This window comes from Apaloderma vittatum, unplaced genomic scaffold (assembly GCF_000703405.1).
Source record: "Apaloderma vittatum isolate BGI_N311 unplaced genomic scaffold, ASM70340v1 scaffold23774, whole genome shotgun sequence".
NCBI classification, from domain to species: domain Eukaryota; kingdom Metazoa; phylum Chordata; class Aves; order Trogoniformes; family Trogonidae; genus Apaloderma; species Apaloderma vittatum.
Window position 1 is genome coordinate 52 of NW_009713607.1, and position 24,394 is coordinate 24,445.

General features: G+C 38.2%; 1 protein-coding gene across 1 annotated transcript; it reads right to left on the reverse strand.

The window, feature by feature from the left end:
- Positions 1 to 291: 291 nt before the first annotated feature.
- LOC104273196 (probable leucine--tRNA ligase, mitochondrial) lies at positions 292 to 23,369 on the reverse strand (the record flags this gene model as incomplete). The annotated part of the gene is made up of 10 exons (XM_009868438.1): positions 292 to 433; positions 1,784 to 1,882; positions 4,694 to 4,977; positions 6,464 to 6,579; positions 8,732 to 8,836; positions 10,706 to 10,865; positions 11,481 to 11,588; positions 18,996 to 19,139; positions 20,809 to 20,898; positions 23,309 to 23,369. Coding segments are annotated over 10 exons (1,309 nt in total), but the record flags the coding sequence as incomplete, so codon positions are not given.
- Between the last annotated feature and the right edge of the window lie 1,025 nt (positions 23,370 to 24,394).

Consider the following 24,394-nt stretch of genomic DNA (forward strand, 5'->3'; position numbering starts at 1 on the left):
CTTTGTTCAAATCAGTTCCCGAACAATTACTGGCAGGAAGTTACCTAATTTGAAATAATGGCACAACTCAGAATGCCTGAAGATACTACTTCATGCAAGCTTTTGCAGGCTGAAAATCTACAGCAGCACTTTATCACTTGCTCTGAGCCAGACGATACTCATGTAATCAAAACACTGTGTATGCATGCATACAGAAAACATACCTGACTGTGAGGATGTTAATAACAACATCCACTAAAACTCTTTCTAGTGAAATGAAATACAAAAGATTTGTATACGAATGTTTAAGACTTACTTGTGTTTTGTCATCTTCATATCATGGCAAAAATGGCTGAAAAACCTTGCGTAGAATAAGTGCATAACTGCATGCTCCTTTCCTCCAACGTACAAGTCCACAGGCATCCAATAGTCTGCTAAGTCACTATTAAAGGGCCTGAAAAATACAATTATAGAAAAATTACAGTGTGAAAAAGAAAGATCAGCTTGACTTTTGTAGCTCATCATACCTGACTGGACACTACTGTTTACTGAGAGGAATGCATGCGTAACAGCACCTCTATTTTGTTATGAGATCTTAATTTTTAAGAAGTGATATGCTTATTAAATTACAAACAATTAAATTCCACTGAGACACAGATCCACAAAAACATTATCATAGAATCATAGAATGGCCTAGGCTGGAAGGGACCTTAGAGATCATTTCATCCAACCTCCCTGTCACAGGCAGGGACGCCTCTCAACTAGATGAGGCAACACATGGGGACCGAACAGGGATTGAAACCGTGACCTTGGCGTTATCAGCACCATGACCTAATTGACTGAGCTAACCAGCCCCTAATATCTTCCTACGTTTTAGGAAAGCATCTAAGATTTCGCATACATTACTTGAGAAAGTGATGAAAAGATGTACTTGCTCTTTAAATGTTTTTTTTAAAGTCCCCTGTGGCTAGCCTTTATGTTTCTTAGAATTTGTCAAGTTTTAGGTACAAATTTATTAGAGCAAAAGACATAAGGCATGCCTGTTCAAAAGCAGCTGATGTTTTTAACCAGAGGTTTGTATTGCTGCCATTAGGGGGCAACGAAGCAGACTAAGGCTGCTAAAAAGAGTCGTGAGGCATTGCACTTCAACTGATGGATGCTCAATGAATTTACAGTGAATTTGTCATTTCAGCGTATTTACTACGCTATGTCGGTGGAGGTCACCTACATGGTTTCCTAGCACTGCTTACTGCTTCATTAAATATTGTTCTGTCTTCTGTAACAGGCACCTGCCTGAAAAATACCATTGACATACATATTCTTCTTTAATGCATAACTTTATGGCCCTGTTCTAAGCAATCTACCTGTTTTGTCAGTCTGTTTGATTGTTCCATCTGTAATTTTTGTAAAGGCAACCCTTTTTATTTCTCACAGATGAGCCCAGAAGAAAAGAGTGGATCTGAGACTCATGTCTTCAGCGGAGCAAATCAGAACTTGTTCCCAGGGTTTCAAAATCAACAGAGTAATTCTCCCAAATTCTAGACCTGTGAAATATGGCTCATGGTAAAAAATGGTTTATGCACACACAGTTTAGCAAAAAAATCCGATTAAATCAATCAAATGGAGGCAGCGATCTAGTGCAGAAGTCCAGATAAATGTAATTATTACAGTATATAATAGATTTAGCTGCACTAAGCTGTTGCTTCAGCATCTGCACGTTACATCTGACTTCAGCTTCTGGAAAAGTCCCTCTTGTCCATGCTCCCCCTGTCCTAGGGAGCAGTCTCAGACTCGCCGTGCTCACCTGTCCCTGTTGTGAGGGTCAGTGTACCTCAGGTAGTACCACGCGGAATCCACAAATGTGTCCATGGTGTCGACTTCTCGCCGTGCTGCCGCCTTACACCTGAGCAAGAGGGAATGAGAAAAGCTGGCTTTAGATGACTGAGAAGCCTGGGGGGAAAAATCAACTGTGCACAGTGTGGCCCTGGGGACATTAAGCTTGAAAACTTAAGTCTGAAGAGTGATGTGTTCAGGAACAGCCTAATCATCTCTAGAAAATACAATTAAGCTTAGTTTAATTTCAGCTTTCACTGAGATGCAACAAATCTCTTCTAGACCTTGTAGCACAATTTTAATTTGTGATTATATCAAATCAATTTTTGCTTGGACTTATATTGGCAGCCCTGAGAAGGAGTTTTAAAATAAATTCCAGAAGCTCGGGTTACTTTCTGCTAATTTCTCCCTGAATCTAAAACATTCGTCACAGCCAATAATCACATTTAATAAACTTCCATCTGCTGTAAAAGATTCCTCTTTAAAACTCTTGATGTTAAAACAGCAGGATTATTCTAACATCAGTAAAACTCTGCAGCCTGTGACACAGTTGATACACACAGCCAGTCATATTGTTGTATAACAAATGTATGCAAGTTCTAGCTGCAGGTAAATTTAAATTTGTGCATATGTGTAATAAATAGTCAGTCTCTGTTGATTGTGTATATTTAACTCTTTCCAACTGTATATTTAGTGTCTGCTCAGGCTCGTTGACTGAGCTGCAACATGCATCTGTCACCTCAGCTTGGCTTGCTGAGGCAAGTTTGTGAGGTATCACAACCTTTCCTCACTCTGCCCCAGGTCCTTCTCTATTAGCAAGTTTTATCTTCAATGGGCAAGAAAGAAATTATACTTCCAACTGCTTTTTAATACAGAATAATTGTTTTATTAAATCCTACATATAAGGAGAGACTTGGCCAATGTAAAATAATGCCGTATTGCATTGAAACAGAAGAGCTTTTCGGTCAAAAGCAAGAACACTTTACAGTCATCAAACTGTAACTATATCTGCGTCATGCCTCTGACATCGCCTGTATGGATGGACATGGCTCACTAGCACAGAGACAGCACAGGCATCTTTCAGAATTTATATCAATATTGTGATCACAGGCACAATACTGTAATCTCATCAGAGGATCTTCAGACAACTAACACAATTACCTGAACTTGTACAGCAATGAATTACTGGGGCATCTCCTCCCATTTACAATTGCTAATGTTATTGTCATGCAAATACTCACAGACTGTTGTATCTTTCCATCTTGCTTTCCTTATTAATTCTAGACATTAAATGCCCCTAATAAAATTTAAACTAGTTCTGGAAAGAAGGATCGAAGGAAGCAATGATGTAACTTCTCAGAGTAAGCAAACCAAAGATGACTGTGCACACACAGAAGTAATAGCTCAAAGGATTCGAAACTGTAGCAGACATATGGATGGGCAATAGTGAAGATAGCTGTGAAATAGGTGAGAATTAAGAGGCCAAATAAAGGTGAGAAAAATAATAATTCTAAAAAAAATTTAATTTCAGCGAACTCCCACATTTTAGGCCTTTGTTTCTGGCTAAACAGATGCCCTCAATGAACGCAGTAGGGCAGCCACAAAACCTATCCAGAAACTGTAAGGATCTGCTATACATCAAAAGTACATTGCTGTCTGGTAAACAACAAAATCACCTTTTTAATTAAGATCAAGAGGAAGCCAAGAGTGCAGACAGTGACTTTCAGTCACATCAGGAAAATTTTCCAGTTGAAATTAGGAATTGTAGACCAAGGCATTTCTGGGGATTTTCCTAAATCTGTGGATCCTGTTTACTAAGGCTTCCCCACAAGAGTCTCACTTTAAAATACACTACGGTATGCAATTTAAATAGGCATATCTCAGAAGTAATTCTCTGTGCAGAAACATGGAAGTAAACATGTGTTCTACACAAAATACATGTTATCGAGGGTCAAAATACATGCTCCCAGAGAACCAGAGAATTGCTGTAAGCTACCTAATTAGAAGTTAAAACCACATGGATATGCTATCCTTCACATGTAAAAAGATAATGATATGTTATGAAACTGCTGCATTATCAACGAGAGCCCTAAGGCCATTTATATGTCTGATCCCCCTGTCTGGCAGCCTGGTCAGCCCGTTAGCAGCAGCACAGCACTGCACAGCTGCTGAAAAACTTCTCTGGGACACCCCATGTTCCACCAGGTCCTTCCTGCAGAACCTGCGTGCAAACTCCAGCATACAGAGTACCTAAGCAGCCCTCACGATTAGACAACTGACTTTTAGCACGTACCTTCTCACTACGTAGCGTGGGCTGTTTTAGTTCTTCAATAGCCAGATTGCAAACAAGAAAGATTACAGCATTAACGAGATGCATATACTTAGATGTCCTTGAATCTGAATTACACGCTGTAACGTACAGAGAACATGACTCTTCGTGATCAAGAATTATGCACCTGAGGAAACACTGGACTATTGCTGAGAAAATGAACACGATGTTATCTTAACACCATGTTATCTTAGCAAAAGGATCTAATTCAATAATCATTATAAGCTTTATAGGACCTCTGCTGGTGAAAGATAATGAAAATTATCGTAGGAAGCGAAGTGAGAAGTATTATTAAGAAACAGGGGAGAAGATCATTCCGTTTCCCCTTTTTACTTGTCTCCAACTCAAGAACAGTGAGCTCTTCTTCAGCTTGTTGATGAAGGAATAGCAGTGGGTGTCTGTGTTGCAAAAAGGAGCATCTAAGAAAAAACATTCTGGAGCACTATTCTGTCTTGGGACTGGTCAGCTGTTCATGCTTATGGAGAGAGCACAAGAAACAGGCAGGCATGAAACCATCTCTCCCAGTCCCCAGCAACTGTAGCACAGGCTTACCTGGGGCAGGAGCAATTCACCCACTCCGGAGCTCTTTCTAAAGGTGAGGCTCCCTTCCCCGTGAAGGTGGTTATGTTGGGCAACACCACGGGTAAGTCTTCATAAGGCACAGGGACAGTACCACACGCCTGGCAGTGGATGATGGGAATAGGTGTCCCCCAGTACCGCTGTCGAGATATTAACCAGTCTCTTAATTTGTCACTCGTTAGGTCTCCACCTACTCTCTTATTTTTGGCTCGCTGGGTGACAGCTTCTAGAGCCTCCTGCCGAGTCATGCCCGTGACCTGATGAAAAAGAGAAGCAGAAGAATAAAGGAAAAATTAGACTTGCTGTCAGTGAAAAATGCAAGAATGGGCACAAGAAAAGGGCACAAATGCAATTTCTGAGAGTCAAAGTTTATGAGCCTCAGATCAATTTCCCCCTTCCTGCTGCTTAAGACCCTCCCATTCAAGAGACTATTACATAACGGCTACCCATTTAACCCCTCTGGCTCCAAGATAATGTTCTTGAGAGTCTAAATAGAACATGGCTAAGAAAGAGCATTTCAGATCCTTCTATTTGGTAGATATTTGCATTTACTGCTGATACTTAAATCAACTGCTGTATGTGGGAGCTTCCAGAATATCACCAAAACAAGGGAGAGACTGAGGAAAGGCAATTGGTCAAACAGCTTGCTTTCTCCTGGGCTCATTTTTGGTTTCTCTGTTCTTGCTTTCACATAGATCTTAACCACTTAGATCCTACCTGTCGTGTAGCAGAACATAAACTCTGCATCTGCTATCAAATGCACTTTTTCAAGAACTATAACGCCATATCGTGTCCTGGGCTGCATCAAGAGGTGTGTGCCCAGCAGGTGGAGGGAGGTGATTCTCCCCCCTCACTCCACTCTCGTGAGACCCCACCTGGAGTACTGCGTCCAGTTCTGGAGCCCACCGCACAAGAAAGATCTGGACATGCTGGAGCGTGTCCAGAGAAGGGCCACGAGGATGATCAGAGGGCTGGAGCACCTCTCCTGTGAAGACAGACTGAGAGAGTTTGTGCTGTTCAGTCTGCAGAAAAGAAGGCTCCAAGGAGACTTATTGTGGCTTCCAGTATCTCAAGGGGGCTACAAGAAAGCTGCTGAGGGGATTTTTAGGATGTTGGATAGTGATAGGACTAGAGGGAATGGATTAAAGCTAGAGATGGATCAGTTCAGATTGGATGTTAAGAAGTTCTTCACCATGAGAGTGGTGAGACACTGGAACAGGTTGCCCAGAGAGGTGGTGGAAGCCCCATCCCTGGAAGTTTTTAAGGCCAGGCTGGATGGGGCTCTGAGCAGCCTGATCTAGTGGGGGATGTCCCTGTCCACGGTGGGGGGGTTGGAACTAGATGATCTTTAAGGTCTCTTCCAACCCTGACAATTCTATGATTCTGTGATTTAAAGACAGGATTTCTATGTCACTTCAGACAGATATGTTACCATAAAGGCTTACACCACATTTCAGCGAATATGTTGAAAAAAGGACTAATATGTTAATATTTAGCTTAAAAAAATCTATTGAGATTTTCATTATTCAGTTTCCATTGCAGAACTTGGACCAATACTGTACCTTCCTCTCACTTAGAAAAGGAAAAAAACCTCATTGTAAATTTGGTAGCATAAGGCTGGCCTGACTCTTTAAAAAAAATAAAATCCCTTTAATCATACAAAGTACTTGAGACTCTTGAGAAAACAGATTTAGCCTGAATTGTAACTGTTTGTTGGAAAGAACTCTATACTTGTATACCCACCTCTGCAGAATTAATTACTTTCTCCAAGCCATTTGGCGATGTCTCAATGACTTCAGTGAAAGAAATGCCCAGATTTTTAGCTAGTGCAGCATCTTCTGCACTGGTGTCAGGAATTCCTAGGAGGGGAAAAAACCAAATCAGTTCTGGGATTGACTGACATAGGTATCAATCATCAGTTTGAGGATAAAACATTTTATTCCTATGACATTCTCTTTATAGTGGCTTGTGTTTGCCCAAAAGAGTTTAAAAATCTAAGAACAATAAAAATGTTTTCATGTTCTTTAAGCAGGGAAATTCAAGTAGTAATAATTCGAAACACATTTTCTTGGTTTCTCTGTAATCCAAATGTCCATCAACGTCTCACCTTAGTAAGGGCTGAAAAATTGACAGTTTTGATGAAGCTTACAAAGAGGTACTAAATCTGGACAAATAATAAAATTTTCAATACAGTTATATTATCTACATACAATATATTTAAATAATAAAAATTTTAATTCTACTTGGGAGAGAAACAAATATTAAACAAATGGAAGAAACAGTCCTCTTGTTTCAACAGCAAATTTAATTTTTCTAATTTCACAGTTTATTAAAACATATCACAACACAATGGTCTCTAACATTACTCCCTCTAACTTATTATGAAAGACATGATCTGTTTAAAAACTCAGGAAAACAATTCAAGTAATAACCGGTTTTCTACTCAGGATATAACACCTGGGAGTGCTTCCTACTACTGCTCAAGTCAGATATAGAAGTCACAGAACTTAAGGCCCTTGTTGCGAGATCTTTCCCGTCACATCTTATTATTTGGGACAGTTACATATCTTGGTCTTATGACCACCTTTCAGGGTGAATTAAGAAATTTTAACTTTATTATCACACGTATTCTGAAATAACCTTGACATACTAACAAATTTATTATTTCCACAGAGATACATCTTTCTGCACATTGTTTCCTTTCAGTGAATATTTATCTAGTATTTTGAACCATCTTGCACAACTGTTGTAATCTTTAAAAGGAAAAGAAACTCATTCTGACACGCCAACGCCAACATCAGGTTGAGGAAAGCTACAGGCAAAACCTTGCAAAATATTGCTGAACACATCAGTATTATTAACATACAAACTACTTGGCTCAAATGCAGTTTAACAACCATCTTCATTCACGCAGTGAAACGCCTGCTCTACATTAATTCAGTCAATATACAGAAGCTTGGAAGCAGATAACTAAAGAAAACCAAGCAAAACTCTCCTGAAACAACTAACTCCTTAACTAGAAAAATCAAGAATCACTATCACTTTGCAACTGGAAAAAAAAGTGGTTCCTGCTTTTTGGTCTTCCTTCTTTTGAAAAGATGACGCTATTAATGTACCTTGGCAAGGCTCAACAGCTGGCATCCCAAACTTCTCGGGATGCCGGGCTCTTCCCAACACACCTAAGGTCAAAGTATGTGCCAGTGAGCTAGCTGGAAGCTTTGAATGAAAAAGATTAGGTATCTCAGCTACTTGGCTTCTCTTCTTCCACAAGGCAAGGTTCTGGTTCTCAAACCAGATTGATTTCCAAAGTTTAACACACAGGTCTAAGTAAGGTATACAGCCATGGGGGATAACTTCCATCAGCCTTATGAGGGCCATCCAAAACATTTTTGCACAGTCAGGCGTTTTATTTGGTCCAGCTGTTGTGCAGAAACAGCCAATATATGCTTCCTTTAGAGATAAAGGAGCCAAGATAACAGTCCAAGACTACCTGAACAGAATTATTACCTATTCCAAAGTATTTTACTGACCTCAACACAAATATTAGCAGATAAAAGTCAAACCTGGAAGTTTTGCGTATTTACTGGCTGAAACATTTCGCTATAAGGATGCACTTAATTTATATAAACGTAAGACACACAAAAAGCTACAAGTTGGGGTTGTTTGCAAAATATTTACATCAAACAATGGTACAGTTCTGGTTTGATTAAGGATTACCCATGCGCTGTAGGTAATCAATCCTCTTAAGAATTGCAGCTCCTCATAGTTAACTCATTAAATGTACTGATTTTATAATATTACCATTATCATCTTGTAAAGCTCTTTCCCCAGAGAGATCCCACACAGCTACTTCTCCCTTCCTTCTTCACTGATGAAGAACAGGACTACAGAACAGAGCTCAGAGTCCAGAAGAGAGTCGCTGCGTTCAAACACTTACCATGAAAGCACCTCCTGCTCCAACACAGCAACTGAAAACAATATCGTTCCGCCTACACGGGAAATGTCACGTACCTATTTTAGCATCAAGAAAATTCTCAAAACTGGTTTTTGCTGAGATGACTATGGGAATCTCCTGATTGGTAAGTAAATTCACAGCTGTCACAGAAGTCAGGGAGTCTGAAAACAAATGGAATGGTCATGGTAAGTAAAACGTGACAGAGGATATGCTAAGAACACTACTTCCTACTAGAAGCCAGTTTACCTCAAACATGCATGAAATTTAAACTACAATCTTGTTTAAAGAAGGAAGAAAATGAAAAGCCTAATCACATTTCCTAAAAGCTCAGACATATAGAAATCTTCAGGAAGTTGTACTGGTAACAAACACTTGAACAAAAACAGAGTAAGATTTGGATTGAGTCCTTGACCAAAATGCAGGCCTGCTGCAAAATTGTATGAATCAGCTCTAGTAACACCTGAATTATAAACTAGCATCCATTATTAAAGAAATCTAGTTATTCAAGTGAAACTGAAGGGCAGCATATATCCTGTGCTTAGGATTTGGTCTCTTACAGCAGAACTACAAAGCATGAGAAATATTGACTAGTGTAAAAAACCATCACCTAAATAACCTATTGATTTCCAAATAGGATATTAATATTCATATTCATATTAGAGATGAGGAACCCAATGCCCACAGAAAAGGGAGCGAATCAAGGGTGAGAATTGCGATAAACTAAAATGGATTTGCAACATGTAGCTTGGGTGGCTCAGCAAGAAAAAAAAAAAATCAAATTTGAATACTCCAAGGACTCAAATCCTAGATCTCAATTTGGACCCATTTCTAACTTTTTCAGTGCCTTTAAATTGATAATTCAAATAATTAAAGCTGCAGGCTACTAAGAGCTTCCTCTCCCCTATCTTCATAGCTAAGCTGAGGAAAGTCTTAGGTTTGTATTGCAATGCATAAAATCTGCTTAAAGTAAAGTAACAGCATTTTAGAGAATAAGTTACTATATCTTATACCTCTTAACAAAAATCACATATTTATGATTGCCACATTTTCAAATCTCAGGTGTCTGAGATACCTATACTCTAGAGAAAATAGCTCACGTTCAAACCACTACACACAGCTTTCCTCCTCTGTTAAAACAAAGTACAAAAGGAATCATTTCACTCTTTAAAAGCAACTAACCAAAAAGCCTCATGAGCAGGGAGGTGAGTGGGTAGGAGAGCCTGCTTTTAAAAATAACTTCTCTCTCCCACCCAGCAATAATTTTGATTTGATGCTGGAACCCAAAATAACAACTCCACTTCTTGAAGGCACTCTCCTTCTTATGCTCATTTGCTTGCATCATGATTACAAGACTATTATAGTTACACATGTAAAAGAACGCATGCATAGTGTACTAATGAGATAATGAAACACCTAAGGGTCAAACCTCAGACATCTCACGCTGTCAAAACTAGAAGTATTACCAGATTCTAAATTAGCATGCTTTTTCCAGGTTAAAAAAAAAAAAATATTGGTTGCTTGCCTCTATTTATATAACAATATCCTACAATATAGAGTTGTACCCCAAGAATAAAGGTATTAGAACTTTAAGGTACTTTGCCATACAATAGCTTTTTTTTTTTCCTCTTCTAGAAAACAGAAAAACACATCCTCCTAATTATTTAAATGAGAATATGGCTAAAGAAAAGAATAATGACTACTTCCATTGAAAAGAAGACAATTACAATTAATTAAAATGCTAATGTTAATGGTAAAACCATCCAAAATCTCCTTTGACTTAAATGCCACTGTTGGCCTTTCATATGTTTATACACAACAATTAGAAAAGGAAGAATTCTAATGTAGCTGCTCTCACCACAGCTGAAGTCAGGAGGAGCTGATGTGATACTGTTTGACATACACTAAGACTCAGAAGACCTGTTCCCCTCTCAAGGGGAACAGCTCTGCTCAGCTTGACATGCATTCTCTGAAAATCATTCTCTGAAATTGTTGCTCTTCTACAATAAAATGTGGTATGAGAAAAACAGCACCTTTCCCTGGGATGAGCTCCCTCTGAAAGACTTCCCTGAGACTGCTATTCCCATGCAGCAGTCTGTGAGTCGGTAAAATATATAAATGGGAAGCTCCATAAATGGCTTCAGGCGTATAGGTGTAAGCTGCCAGCTTCTCTCCTGTTACTTCCCCATTCACCTGAAAAAGAGCAGAAAAATCCCCACTGGAAGCGCATTTGTTTTACATTTCCCCTCCTTCTCATGCAACTAACAAATCTACATCACCCTGCAGATACACATGGTACTGAATATCAAAGCCTGATGCATTCCCACTATAGGGAGTTTACAGAATCAAATCTTGACAAAACTCACTTTTAAGACCTCGAGAAAGTTGTTTTAGAGCCTTGCCTCAGTTTATCCAAATATAGATATTTTTTAAAAATGTAGATATAACAAAAATTATAAAATCATATGTAATATTACATTCTGCTAGGGAGTTAGACTCAGTCCCTGGTTAAATAACCTGGAATCTGTCTACCCACTTTTAACATGTTTGCCCTGTTTCACACGTAGCCAATTTGCATCCAATGTTGCTCTTGAACACACAACTCCTGTACTAAGGAGGATAGCAGGGAGTATCTTTTCAGTCCTCAACTGCTGTCTTTCAGGGACCTGTGCTGGTCAGGGCATGAACACAGAGTAATCTCTTTTAGTAGGTTTTAAGATTTTTAGCTCTAAAAATCCATTCCCACGGCATGTTTCAGGGGTTACAGTTAGTCCAACCAAGGGAGCAGCACCAAAACTACTGACTTACCTTTAGCAAGAAGTCAAGAGAGCATCCAACACAGTCACCTATCCAATTTGCTTGCATTTCTTTTACACCATACCACTCGGGGAGATCAGACAAAGCATCAAACATAGCCTGATGCGGTAAAAGAAAGAATTAGGACACTTGGCTTTTGTGAGCATAAAAATGAAGACTATGGGTTTAATTACAGCTAGCAGCAAAATAATAAGGTGCTGGTAAAAACACAGGAAAAGGTGTTTTTATACTGCTGCTGCCTCAAATTCATCTCTTTGAGAAAAGGATTAACACAGCATAAGCTGGACATACATTGTCCCCAACAGGGACCCTCTTGTTATTAAAACAGGTCTTCCTACTGAATGGACTAAACCTTACACAAAGAACAAAACCCTCCGATGAAAACAGGCACAGCAAATATTCCCAATGGGTGTAACCTGAGGGAAGTGTAAGTGATCTAACAAGTTCAACAATCACACAGACAGGTTAAGACTTGCTTGCAGGTACAAAGCCTACTTTTGGATTAGTTGTTCGAGACAACAGCCTGGAGATGGCAGTCAGATAAAAGACATTTCTGTGTCCTACAATTTTCAATCTCTGACTTAAAATTGCAAAGTAGAGTTTCCAGCTGGCTACTCATTTTTTGTGTTTCATACTGGTATTTTAGCAAGCATAACAGGCTGTAAAATTAAGTGAGAACTTTAGGTGATAGCATCCTGCAAAAAACCCAACAACCCGAATTATAATAAGGATTCATACTAAATTAAAAAAATGCATAAAAATATTATATTCATGTAATTAGTATAAGCAAGTAGCAACAAAGCTGGTGACAAGTCTGAAGAAAAAGTCTTATGAGGAGCAGCTGAGGGAACTGGGATTGTTCAGCCTGGAGGAGGCTGAGAGGAGATCTTGTCGCTCTCTACAAGTACCTAACAGGAGGTTGTAAGCAAGGTGGAGTCGGTCTCCTCACCCAAGTAACAAGTGATAGGAGAAGAGGAAACAGCCTCAAGTTGCACCAGGGGAGGTTTTTTTTAGATTGGATATTAGGAAAAAATGCTACACCAAAAGGATCGTCAGGCACTGGGATAAACTGTCCAGGGCAGCAGTGGAGTCCCCATCCCTGGAGGGATTTAAAAACCGGGTAGATGTGGTGCTCAGAGACTTGGGTTCATGGTGGGCCTGGCAGTGCTGAGTTAATGGTCGGACTCCATGATGTTAAAGACCTTCTATGTGTATTTATACTCAGCAAGAGACAGATCCATGTATTTACATGCTTTCTCATGTGTGGCATGGAAGCAGAACAGACTATTCCAAGTCAACTAACATTTGCCTAAACAATTCTCATAGTATGTTTTTAATACATGAAATCTACCAAAAAAGTAAAGGAGAGGACTTAAAAAGGGACGAATAACTCAAAGCTCAACTCATTTTTTCCCTTTGTAACACTTCACATTTTTGTTACGAATACTCCATGACTGTCCAAAATCTTTACTTTGGCAGGAGCACAGCCAGACACATGGGTCACTTGGACAGATGGTGGATATGTTGAACAATTACAGTTAACAACTAAGAATAAGGCAACAGGTTGAATAATTTTTCCTTCAGCTATGGCTCTTAACATCAAATGTGCAAGCTCTTTATTATCTCATTAATCGCTAACAACATATGAGGATGGACAGTAGCTATTACATACTACTCAAATTAAATATCAGGTAGTTAGATCATTAGTGCATATGCAACGCATTCTTTTTCATCTGTTGTGCTTTAACGACATTCTTAAATATTTTCCAAGTTGCATAAAAGACATAGAGAATTACTTTCTAGTTACTGCTCTGCTGTACATCTATCATTCAAAATACAACAAAAAGCATGTCCTTCATAAATCATAGTATTACACCACCACTTGAGATTACTATTGCTTTCTATATCCTTAAGAGTCAAATTCATTTTTTGATGATTTTTAAATAAAAGAATGGCAAGATTTTGGAAGGTTTTTAATCATAGCATAACTTTAATCAGTTTTAGCTCACAGTTGCAACTATAGCATATCGCAGAGAACTCCAAATTATCATTATTTTAATAATTTTAGTGTTTCAGAGACTACTGAGCTTTATCTGCCACAAATAATCCATGTACATATATACACACCAAAGAAGAACGAATAACCGGAGATTTACATATACACACACGATACTTGGATACATTCTTTCTAAGAATTTTAGGCATTTTAGAAAGAATGAAATATTCCAATATACACAGAGCTATCTGGATACATTAGCATATTTTTAATAAATTCTCCTGCTTGGATATCTTTCCTAATCTACATTATATTTTGCTGGCAGAAGCACTGAAATGTGCACGTGCTCTTCTGAAACCATATAGTTTGTAAATGCTTGTCAGCAAAACTTTCTACATGTTTTTTCACTGCAGGATTAATGCATCAAGATCCTTAATACCAGTGTGATACCGATTTTAACTCCCGTTAGCTGGCCTTATTAGGAGCTACACGCTACAGTTTGACTTAGCTCAGCTCTTCTCTGGATAATGCAACTGCTTGATACAGCTAAATAGAGAAACTCATTAACTCTTAAATATATTAATGCACTTGTACATTCAAAATCCATTCGTGCAAATTAGAAGGGTTTTTTTAATTACTTAAGGGAAACCCTTTTAAAAATTTTTCCAAATGTACTATACCCTGCAAAACCACGATTCTATAAATATATGTTAAAATTATTATTAATTTAAAACATTACAGTAGCCTCTTTGTGTATATAAAATGCTTGAGGCTGACCAATACCAAATATCACAAACTAGAGTTCGAAGAGTTAAATATTAACTCTACAATTTTTTTTTAAAATCACTGACATTGTCTTAATCCTTCAAACAGTCCCATGAATTCCACACTGACCCTTAAAGGCATGAATGGAAGTCCTGGCCATCTACACCATGAAAACGGGTAATAATCAGTAAGATTCCCAGCACACAGGCAAATAAACAAAAGTAAATGCTGGATTCTGCAAGTGACAAAGAATAACAGTAGAATTACGATTCAGGACACAGAAAGTGATAAGCTTATCAAATAAACTTCATTTTCAAATTTCTTATGTCGATTTAATAGTGAGAAACTTGGAAACTTTAGGTAGCACAGTCGTTCTCCTTTCATTTTTCACACCTTGGGAAGAGACAAGGAAACTTCAAATGCCAGTTACAGCTAGTTACAGGAGAAACTACTCCCATCTTAATTAAACACAAGTTAAGGTAAACCATAAATACATTCTGGCAGTCTTCCACATCTAAAGATTGACAGACTCAGTAAAAAGCTAAAGAAACGAAAGCTACATTCAGGGACAAGAACAGACTTCAAGGCTCTTACACCTTTAGGGAAGTTTGACCTAAGTGTTGGAGAAGTTAAAGATACAGGATGAACTCCGGTTTCACAGGATTACTTTACTCTTTGAGAATACCTAGAAAATGGCGACATAGCTAGAAGATGAAAGTTAACCAGCTCAGATGATCAGACAGTCACAAAATCAAGATGATTTTGCTGAAACTCATCACAGATGACAATGACCAAGTCCGAAACTGGAAGTTTCAGCACTTAAACTACAGTGAAAAGATCAGCCTGGTCTGCATATCTACAAGGAATTCTTTGTCTTGCCTGGCTGACCAAGCAGATGTCATTTCTTTAATTCATGACGTGCCAGGGAAGCTGTGAAGACAGTGTTCTTGTCCCTGTTCACAAGAGAACTCTCAGTCTGACTCAAGAGGAAGTTTCCAAGAGAGGTTTATCAGGCCCATTTTGTTGGGAGAAGCCATGAGCCAGACTCCAAGTGTGGGAAGTGAAAAAAATCACACATAAAGCATGAAAAACTGAAGAGCCAGCATTTCTCTTCTCAAGGATGAGGCATTACCTCACGCTATGAAATTCAAAGTATGGCCAAGACTCTTACCATCCTATGACGCAGTACTCAAGTCTCATTCCATTTCATTACCATCCTGCTTAATATCTCAGAAATAAAATAGTAAATTAAAAAATCAAGCAAATAAAATAGAAAATTAAAAAATCAAGCAAAACGCAACTGCATGAAATAATTTCTCGTCTATTCAGAACAGACAAAGGGGCTGCCAGATGTGGTGCAAACCCAGAGAGAAGCTGGAGAAGATATCGCAGTGTCAGCACCACGCTAAACATCTAAGGTACTGCACTCCAGGGAGTATGAGAAGGATTTGTCTCTAAATGTCTGTACGCACTAACTAAGGAAGAGTAGTACTGATCTGTATGGCAACTGTAAATTAGAGCAGCAGAATTTGTAGGCCCTGTCACTTTCCTCAGTATTTAAATTAACATACATACACTATTTTACCAATGTGCTAAAAAGGGTGATGATTTAAGGCACAATGTGAAGTTTCAAAGTTGCTTCTATTTTTTTCTATTAAAAAAATATTATTTTCCAGTTATTTGGGTGATTTTTTGAAAGATACGAAAAATACTGTATAAAATTAATTCAGGAAGAACACGGACTATGCAAAGAGTAACCTTACAGATTTTGAGTTGAGGCCTCATCTGACTGCATAAAAAAACCCTATTAGTAATTTACAGGTGCACACAGAAAATATCAACATTTACAGATAGATTTTTCCAATGAATCTGCCTACAAGTTCAGCTGCGTAACCATAGCAACTAAATGTTTTAGCTTAAACATCTTAAAAGCACAGACAACTATTTGAATAATAATGCCATCAGTTAAGGCATTATACTTTTCTCAAAGAAATCTGTCAAAAGAAAAATTACAATTAAAATGTTCTTCAAAAATGCATAAAAGCTGTTAAGCCATTTCACATGCACTTTACAATTTTAAAAAATGGGCCATGATTACTTTATTACTTCACACAGCCAAATGCCTTCTGCTAAGCTTTTTAACACAAGTTCAGTATTTTTGCCCTTTGGAATAAAAAACCCCCCAAAACCCAAAACACCTCACTGCCAAGGGTAAATTGCCACGTGAGCCAACACTCCTCCACACCTACTAAAAATCTGGACCCTCTGCTCCAAGATGAAAGGTAAATGATATTATAAAAGTAAATGATAAAGCCTGAAATTCTGGCAAGGACTTTTGAAAAGAGGCAAGGAAGAAGGCTTGAGGAACTGGCTAGGAAGAGGGACCGCTGTAACCATGGTGTTCAACAGTGTGCCAGTTAGGGCGATATGGATTCAGACCAACTGTCAACAGCCTGAATCCAAAGGAAAAGTATACACAAGGAACAGATTTAGAAGGAAGGACTCATGTCTCTTACTACTCCTTGAAAAGTACTGGGATGACTACTGTGAGGAAGGAAGGAACATGTGCAAAGTTGAGTTGTGAAGATTGCTAACGAAGATATTCAGAAACAGGAGCCAAATTTGTAGCATTTAAGATCTGTAATTTGGCTTCTGTGAAAATGCTATTGTGAAGCTTCCTGGTTATGTCAGTGTGAGCGCAGAGTCTTTAAGAGATCAAAGTATCTGGCCAGTGTTCGCTCAGAGACAGTTTCCCTCTGATGGACAGTCTCCAGTTGCAGCTTGCAGTTCATGTGCCAAGCAGACCTGTACAGCGTTTCTTCAGAAAGTGAGACACAACATGCTACACACTATCTAGCCTCTTGCAATTTGAAAGAGGAAGGAAAAAAAATCCCACCAAATTTATTTATCTTAATCTGCCAAAGCATGAAATCCATCTAGTATCAGGTATCCGACTTAGAATAGCACAGCCTGGTAATCTGCTATTCTTATTTGAAGGTTTGGAGGAAGAAAAAAAAAAAAGTAATTTTCCCCCTTCTACAACCAAATGCTTAAAAAGCCCTTGCCAAAAGAAGCAGAGTGAGACTGGTTAAAATGTGCCAGAACCACATCAACAAAAAGAGGAGCCAGTGGAGGGTGAGTAAAAAAGCAAAATCCAAACCACCTGCTGATACTTGGTAGCATCTGTCACTGTACAAGAAATGGGAGGACAGGAAGGCAGCGCTTGCCAAAGCACTTGCGCTGGGACCAGTACGGCATCATTCATTGATCTGGTTGTATCAGCCAGCATAGACCCTACAGAATATCAGTCCTACAGAGAAAAACATTTTGGGAAACCTTTACAGAGATCTGTGCTCAACTGTCCTCTGCAGTCATGCTTAGAGGTTTTGCAGAGGTTGATGTAAATGCTCGTCCCCAAATGAAAAGCAATAGCAGCTCTTATTCATGATGCCACTGGGATGTTCAAGAACAAGGGGCTGTTTGCACTTTTGCACAGGGGATATGGTAGTCTCCCAAGATGACACCTTAGAGGGGAAGATGAAGGGGTGTTGTGGAGGCACAAGTTTCTTCTTGTCATCAGCTGGGCCTATTATGTACTGGAGAATGACACACAGGAGATGATATCACCCCAAGAGCTGATGTCTCTCCTGTAACAACATTTCTTAGGTCACAGACTAAAGAAAAAAAATACATTTTCATCCCCTAAGAAAGGTGGATTATTGAGCAAGAGGTAAAAATCCCATAAACAAAGGATGTTTTCAAGGTTACTCAGAAGCTCCTCAGTCTTGTCTTTTGGTCTTCATGAGCAAAAATTTAAGGCTGATTCACCCTTCTTAGAGGGAGATAAGCAAACAGCAATTTTGTGCAAGTATGGATACAGCCCAGAAATAACAGGCATTACTTCCTACAACCTTTAGAAAGGCAATAGACAAAAGATGTACCAGTAAAGGTAGAAACTCTAGTGAATCTCCAGTCTCAAACTGAGGGAAATAGGGAGTTAGGGTAGACCTTGAAATATCACAAAGGTGATCGTGAAATCTGGCAGCAGGAGCACCAAGAAAAACCTCAGAATGTTGTCAACGTTTTGCGAATGTGTAGACATGCTCCATTTTTCCTTCAGCTACAGCAAATGTTCCCTCCTTACTGCCAGAACAGGCAGCAAAATCAGAAAACATGCATCCCAAGTACACTCTGTGTATGAAGAAGCAAAACAAAAAAAGGATGTTTAAATAACTTGAAATATTTTTAAAATTATATGTATGAAGCAAAGTAAAATAGAAGGTCCAGAGGATTCTTCAACAAAGAGCTCATCAAGAACTACAGTTCAGACACACGTGGCAATCAATGCCAGGTGACAGGCTGACTAGGTGAACAAACTTCTAGTTCAAAAGATTGCCAAGTGGTACACCCAAAATACACAGAAAAGGACTCGATGGTTAAATATAGAACAACAATGTGTGAATGAAGAATCCCTTCATTCATCTTTCATTTACGCTTTTTGATTTCTTCAAAACTTAATCCCACAACGATTAATTAGAATTCTTAAAGATATAAATAGAAAGACTGCAGGTATAATACATTTTCTATACACACAGAGGGACAGACCATATATAACATATATATATAATTATATATTACACAAACATGCATATATAAAATGCAACAGTCAACTTGATGAATATTTCTTGATGAAAAGTCACCTCTTTTAAGCGCTAACATAATTTCCCAAAACTGCATTTTCATACCTTTGCATAAGCAGTAGTTTTGATAAACCACTGTTTGAGGTATTTCTGTTCCACTTTTGCTCCTGAACGCCACGAGCAGCCATTGTCATCCACCTGTTCATTAGCTAGAACAGTCTGATCCACTGGATCCCAATTAACCAAGGCCTAAAAAAAGTTGCAGAAAGAAAAAAATATTTTCAGCAGCTATTTCAAAACCTGAATCTTACTTTTCAGGAACGACCAGTATCCGGAAACATTCCCGGGGCCCCTGAGTTTTCTACATTTTTATAACATTCATTTGAATCAGTGACATGGACTTAACCAAAGATGTTTTGAGTATTTATCTTCTCAGAACTCAAAAAACCCAAGAATGCAGTTGGCAGCATTTGCCTTGGTTGATCACGCTAGCAGGATAAGCTGACATGCAAATATTAATGAGGCAAGTGTTCCAACTGACTGTACCGCAAACTACACAGACGGAGGCTTAAAAGCTGCCCACCACGAATCCAAACACGTTGAGTCAGACTGAGGGGGACAAATAACTCACTGAGGGTCTCCAACTTGAGAGGACGGAATCAAAAAGAATTATGATTGTGGTCAACTATACTTCAAGTGAAAGGGTTATTTCCTGTGCATAACTTTTGTCAGCCGTGTGAATTTTGAAATCCTCCTTCCTTATGAATACAAACACATTAAAGCAAACCAACTGTTGGCATTCAACTCTGCAAACCTTGGGATTTGAGGGCTAACTGAAATACCACACATAACAATGCAGAAGGAGCAAAAATCAAACTGCTGAACAATTTAGCTGATCACTTACCACAAAGGATCTAAGACCATAAAAGAATCCTAACGGTCAAAAAAATAAACCACAAAAAATCCACACCAAATCCAGCATATCAAATAGTGAATCTTTGTGCCGCTTGTCACTTAGATGTTTGAACAGATCTTGCCTATGAAAACTGGAGAAGTAGCTCAGTAACACCCTGCCCTTCCAACATTACCTTCCACCACTAACCTCTTTGAGTTCAGAGAATAATTAAGAGTATCTCACTAATTACACCCTACAGGGTTTCCTAGTTTCTACAGAATACAAATTAAACATCAGGGCATATTTAATAAATCCCAGCTTCCATTTTATCTTAGAAACTCACTAAATTGCAGCTTTGTTTAGGTGCAGCTGTTCAGATACGCTGCAACCGCACTGCCTTGGCTATAGAGAGCTCTTTGGAACGCTCATTCAATAAGCCCCCTCCTTTTCAGATATTCTTTACAGAATATCATAGGTCAACAATTCCTTAATGTACTGCTAACAGATAAACAGCTGTGATCTTTTATTACCATATTTTTGTAATATTTCAGAAATCACAAAATTTCCAGGAATTTGGCACAGAATCTCCAATTATCCTGTTCAATCCTACCAGTTCTGAGACACTATCAATGCCATGTTATACAGTTAAAAAATCTCACTTTTCAAGAGACTTTTAATGCTTACATGTCTTCACAAGATGGAAGTTAAGATCCAGAAAATTCCAGATTAAAGCTTGAAATAAACAAACAGCAGCTATATTCTGGTCCTGCACTTCAGTGTATATTGCTGACAACAAGCATTTCTGATTTGACTTGCTACAATATCCATTCATGTCAGGTACACATAAAATTTAATTACATATAAAGTTATGTATAAAATTCATTCTATTTCGCAGTGATTTAAAACCAACAGAGTAAAAAACATTTAATGAATGTGAATTACCAATCCAGAAATACACTGTTGGCATGAGTGACTTGAATGAATGCACCTGCAAAACATTAAAAGGTGAAAGTTTGTACCTACCTCTTTTTGATAAACTATCCCAGTTTCAAAAAGCTTAAGAAAGAGGTATTGTGTCCATTTGTAGTACTCTGGTAAGCAAGTGGTTATTTCCTGTGCCAAAATGAAAACAAAATAAAAATTCCTGAAATGATTCTTAGTGTTTTCTTATAGCGTTTTAACTTACATGCTTAATTGCGGAGCGTATAATACAAAACATAGAGAAAATATAGATTTTTTTTTTTTATGCATGTGCTCACGTACAAAACAGCTCTTCTTACATCATAAATACGTAACACCAAACAGACCACATCCTCCTCCTCAGCAGTCTTCCCGTTCACTTGCTCTTGTTTGAAGAAGAAACATTTCTACAAATTTACTGTCAGAACGCACCTGTTCTTACTGAATTGAAGGGCGACTCCTGCACTGAACTTTAAAATCAAGAGATGTTCTTGCTGATTTGGAGTTCCAGGGCTGACAGGAAGCCACTGACAAAATTTATTGGATTCGCAATAGCTATCAGCTACCTGAAAGGGCTCCAAATGTGAAATATCTTTCACCCAGGCTTTCCTACCTCCTAAGCTTCCCACTACACACGACATCAGCAGTATCATCTGCTACTCAAGTGACATCTGAAGCACTCTAAATAAAAATTTTATTCTTTTTCTACAACTTTACATTCAGGTGCTGAAAACACTGATTTGAACTTTACATTTCAGTGCTGAAATGTTGCTTTGAACAATTAATATGACCTTTGAATAGATGTGCCTCAAAACTGTGTGTAAGTCTTTCAAGATCAGAAAGAGACATTTAATGGCAAGTTTTCAGCTCAGCATGTGAAGAGTTAGTCATGAAAAACAGTTGCTTGATTAAATCGCTGTTCTCTGTACTTAAAAAAACCAACCACTTGATAAAAGTCTGATTTCCATCTCTCCAACTAAACACTATCCATTTAATCATTATTTTTTTCCCTGCTTCTCCATAAAGTGGCATCAGTTCTTCTGCCAGTGTGATGCCACCACAGGTACCGGAGCGTCATCACTGGTTTAAAATCTTTTCAGAACCAAACTGTACCCCTAGAGCATTCTCAATTATACAATTGTTCAACAGGACTTAGTTGCAGAGTATCAAAGCCCTTTCCACAGAGACTCCCGAAAGTTCATTAATCAAAACTTGGTTTACTAGAAAAGTGAAGGTAAGCCTCAAAGAAAAGGCACAGAGATGATAAATTATTTTTCCCTGTGTTCTTATACTTCCTGCCACGGCTTTCTGTCCTGCCAGTTCTCCATCTCTTCCTCAGAATGGAAGGATTAAACAAAAGTCTGTAAGCAGAGGTGAATTTTCTCCATTTTCTTGAAATGCAATCTGCAACACTGAAGTTTTGTGTGTTCCATAATACAGCCTACACACACGATTTCACTGTTTTGAAGTATCACTGTATTACACATAACGAGTATCTCTGACATACCAACAGCCTTAAATATAAGAAAATAATTGTCGAGAACGTGTGCAGTGAATCTTTCACAACAAATCATTTGTTTTCAGAGCAACTTTATGGCTATCAAGGAAACTAACACCTTACTAAGAAGGCTTATACTGCAAAATTTTGCAGTATATGTGACAGGATGCAAGACAAACAACTTTTTAGATGCAAGACAAACAACTTCACCTTCAAGATTAAATAAAACTGATGGCAGGTCTCAGACTAAAACTAATCCTTTTCCTTTTCAGATCCACAATACTGCTATAAAAATCCAAGATTAGAATCTCTATCACTCTATTCAGAATCATATTAAGGTGATAAGTTAATGCGGAGAATATAAAAGTAGTGACTGACTTCGATTCACTGGTAAATGCAATAGCCCTACAATTGCTTCAAAAATTAATCTCTTTTTTACCTTGAAAATGACATTAGCTTCTATCTGATCATCTTTGGCCAAGTTTTTAAGGTAAGCACTTGATTCTCAAGCATTAGTGTTGTAACTAAAATTTGTATTTTCCAAAACAGTCATACTATGAACACCTGCAAAAATACAAGCTTGTGCTTCAAATTTAGAACAACATAACCAAATCATAATTTCAAGTCACTAGTTTTAAACCCTTGAGTATATTGTAAAATTATACATATTTTAAAAAGCACTCCTCAAAACATCTATACCTCAACACAAAGGTATGCTGTTTCATAAATAACTATTTAAACTATTGCATAACTTCTAACACAGAAAATTGCTCCTTTGAAAGAGCTGAAAAGGCAGGGAGAAAAATGTAATGAAAAACTGAAATAACCTTAATGAAAAGAAAGATTCTACTAAACCTCGAGATTATCAGATGGTATCAGTATGTCAAAAGTGAGAGAAATCTCATAAAAAGCTTCAGAGAAGCTCAATTTTACAGTTTAACACCTTAGGCTGATCACTTTCAAGAACTTCTATGCTGTCATAAATAAACTGGAGAAATACGATATTTTTCCATATTCCATCATACAACAAAATAAAACAATGTCCTTTAAAAAATAAAATCTTACCCTTTCCCATGTAAAAGACAGACCTAGGGCATCAAACTGTTCCCTCATGTGTTGAATATTACTGCAAAATAAATTAAAAAATATCAGTAGCTTTAAATATTTCTATGGCGTGATCATATTTAAATCAGCTGCTTATAAAGTTCTGAGCTATCAAAATCAGTAGTTAACCTCAAAACACAATCATCACACTAACAGTCAAGCTCAAAGAACAGTCAGAATACTCAGATAATGTTTTTTAAAGTCCCTAGTCTATTCTGGTTCAATCAACAGATTGATCAAACCAAGACCGTGGCTGCAAACTCAGCTGAGCCAGCACAAGGGAGGTGCTGGGAACACCCCAGGAGGTGACAAGTGACCCCAAAACTTCTGGTGGCAGTGCAGCTTTAGATAAACTCAAGTCAACTGTGAAACTGTAGGGCTAGACCTTGCCCCAGATGGTTGATATTAAAGCCACAAAATAAAACACATCAGAATATACAGTGAAGCTTCAGTTTGAAAATGTACTGACTACAGTTTATCAAAATACCACAATTACACAACATTAACTAGTGGCCTGGTGTGAAATCATTCACATACTTTAAAATTGCTTAAGATTTCTCAGAGACTTTTAACTCCCTACTAAAATGCACTTAAATTAGATTAAAGTGTCATCTGTCCTCCCACAATGGCTAATCCGAGTCACAAAACCAAGCACTTAGTTCTGATCGGAGCAACTTTGCACGGCTGCATAACTGAGTAATGCAAATCTTCAGCACGAATAGCCATAGAGCTCCAGTTACACTTTTAGCACCTTTTGCTACAGGTACACCAGGAAACTCCCTTACAGACTCATAGCGTTCACAGGGAGAAAGCATGCTTGTAGTAGCACTGCTTATACCAAAGTCAGTTTACTGACCACACTCCAACATTCTGTGTGCAGTTATTTTCAGGCTCCCTCAAAAGAACAAACCCAACATTTACGTCTTGATGGTAACTGATTCTCACGGATATCCTTGTCTAATCCTTATATTAAGGAAACTTTAAAAAATGAGCATAACTAGCTCAGAATTTGTGTGCAGCACTGTATTGGGTTGGCTCAGCCGGATT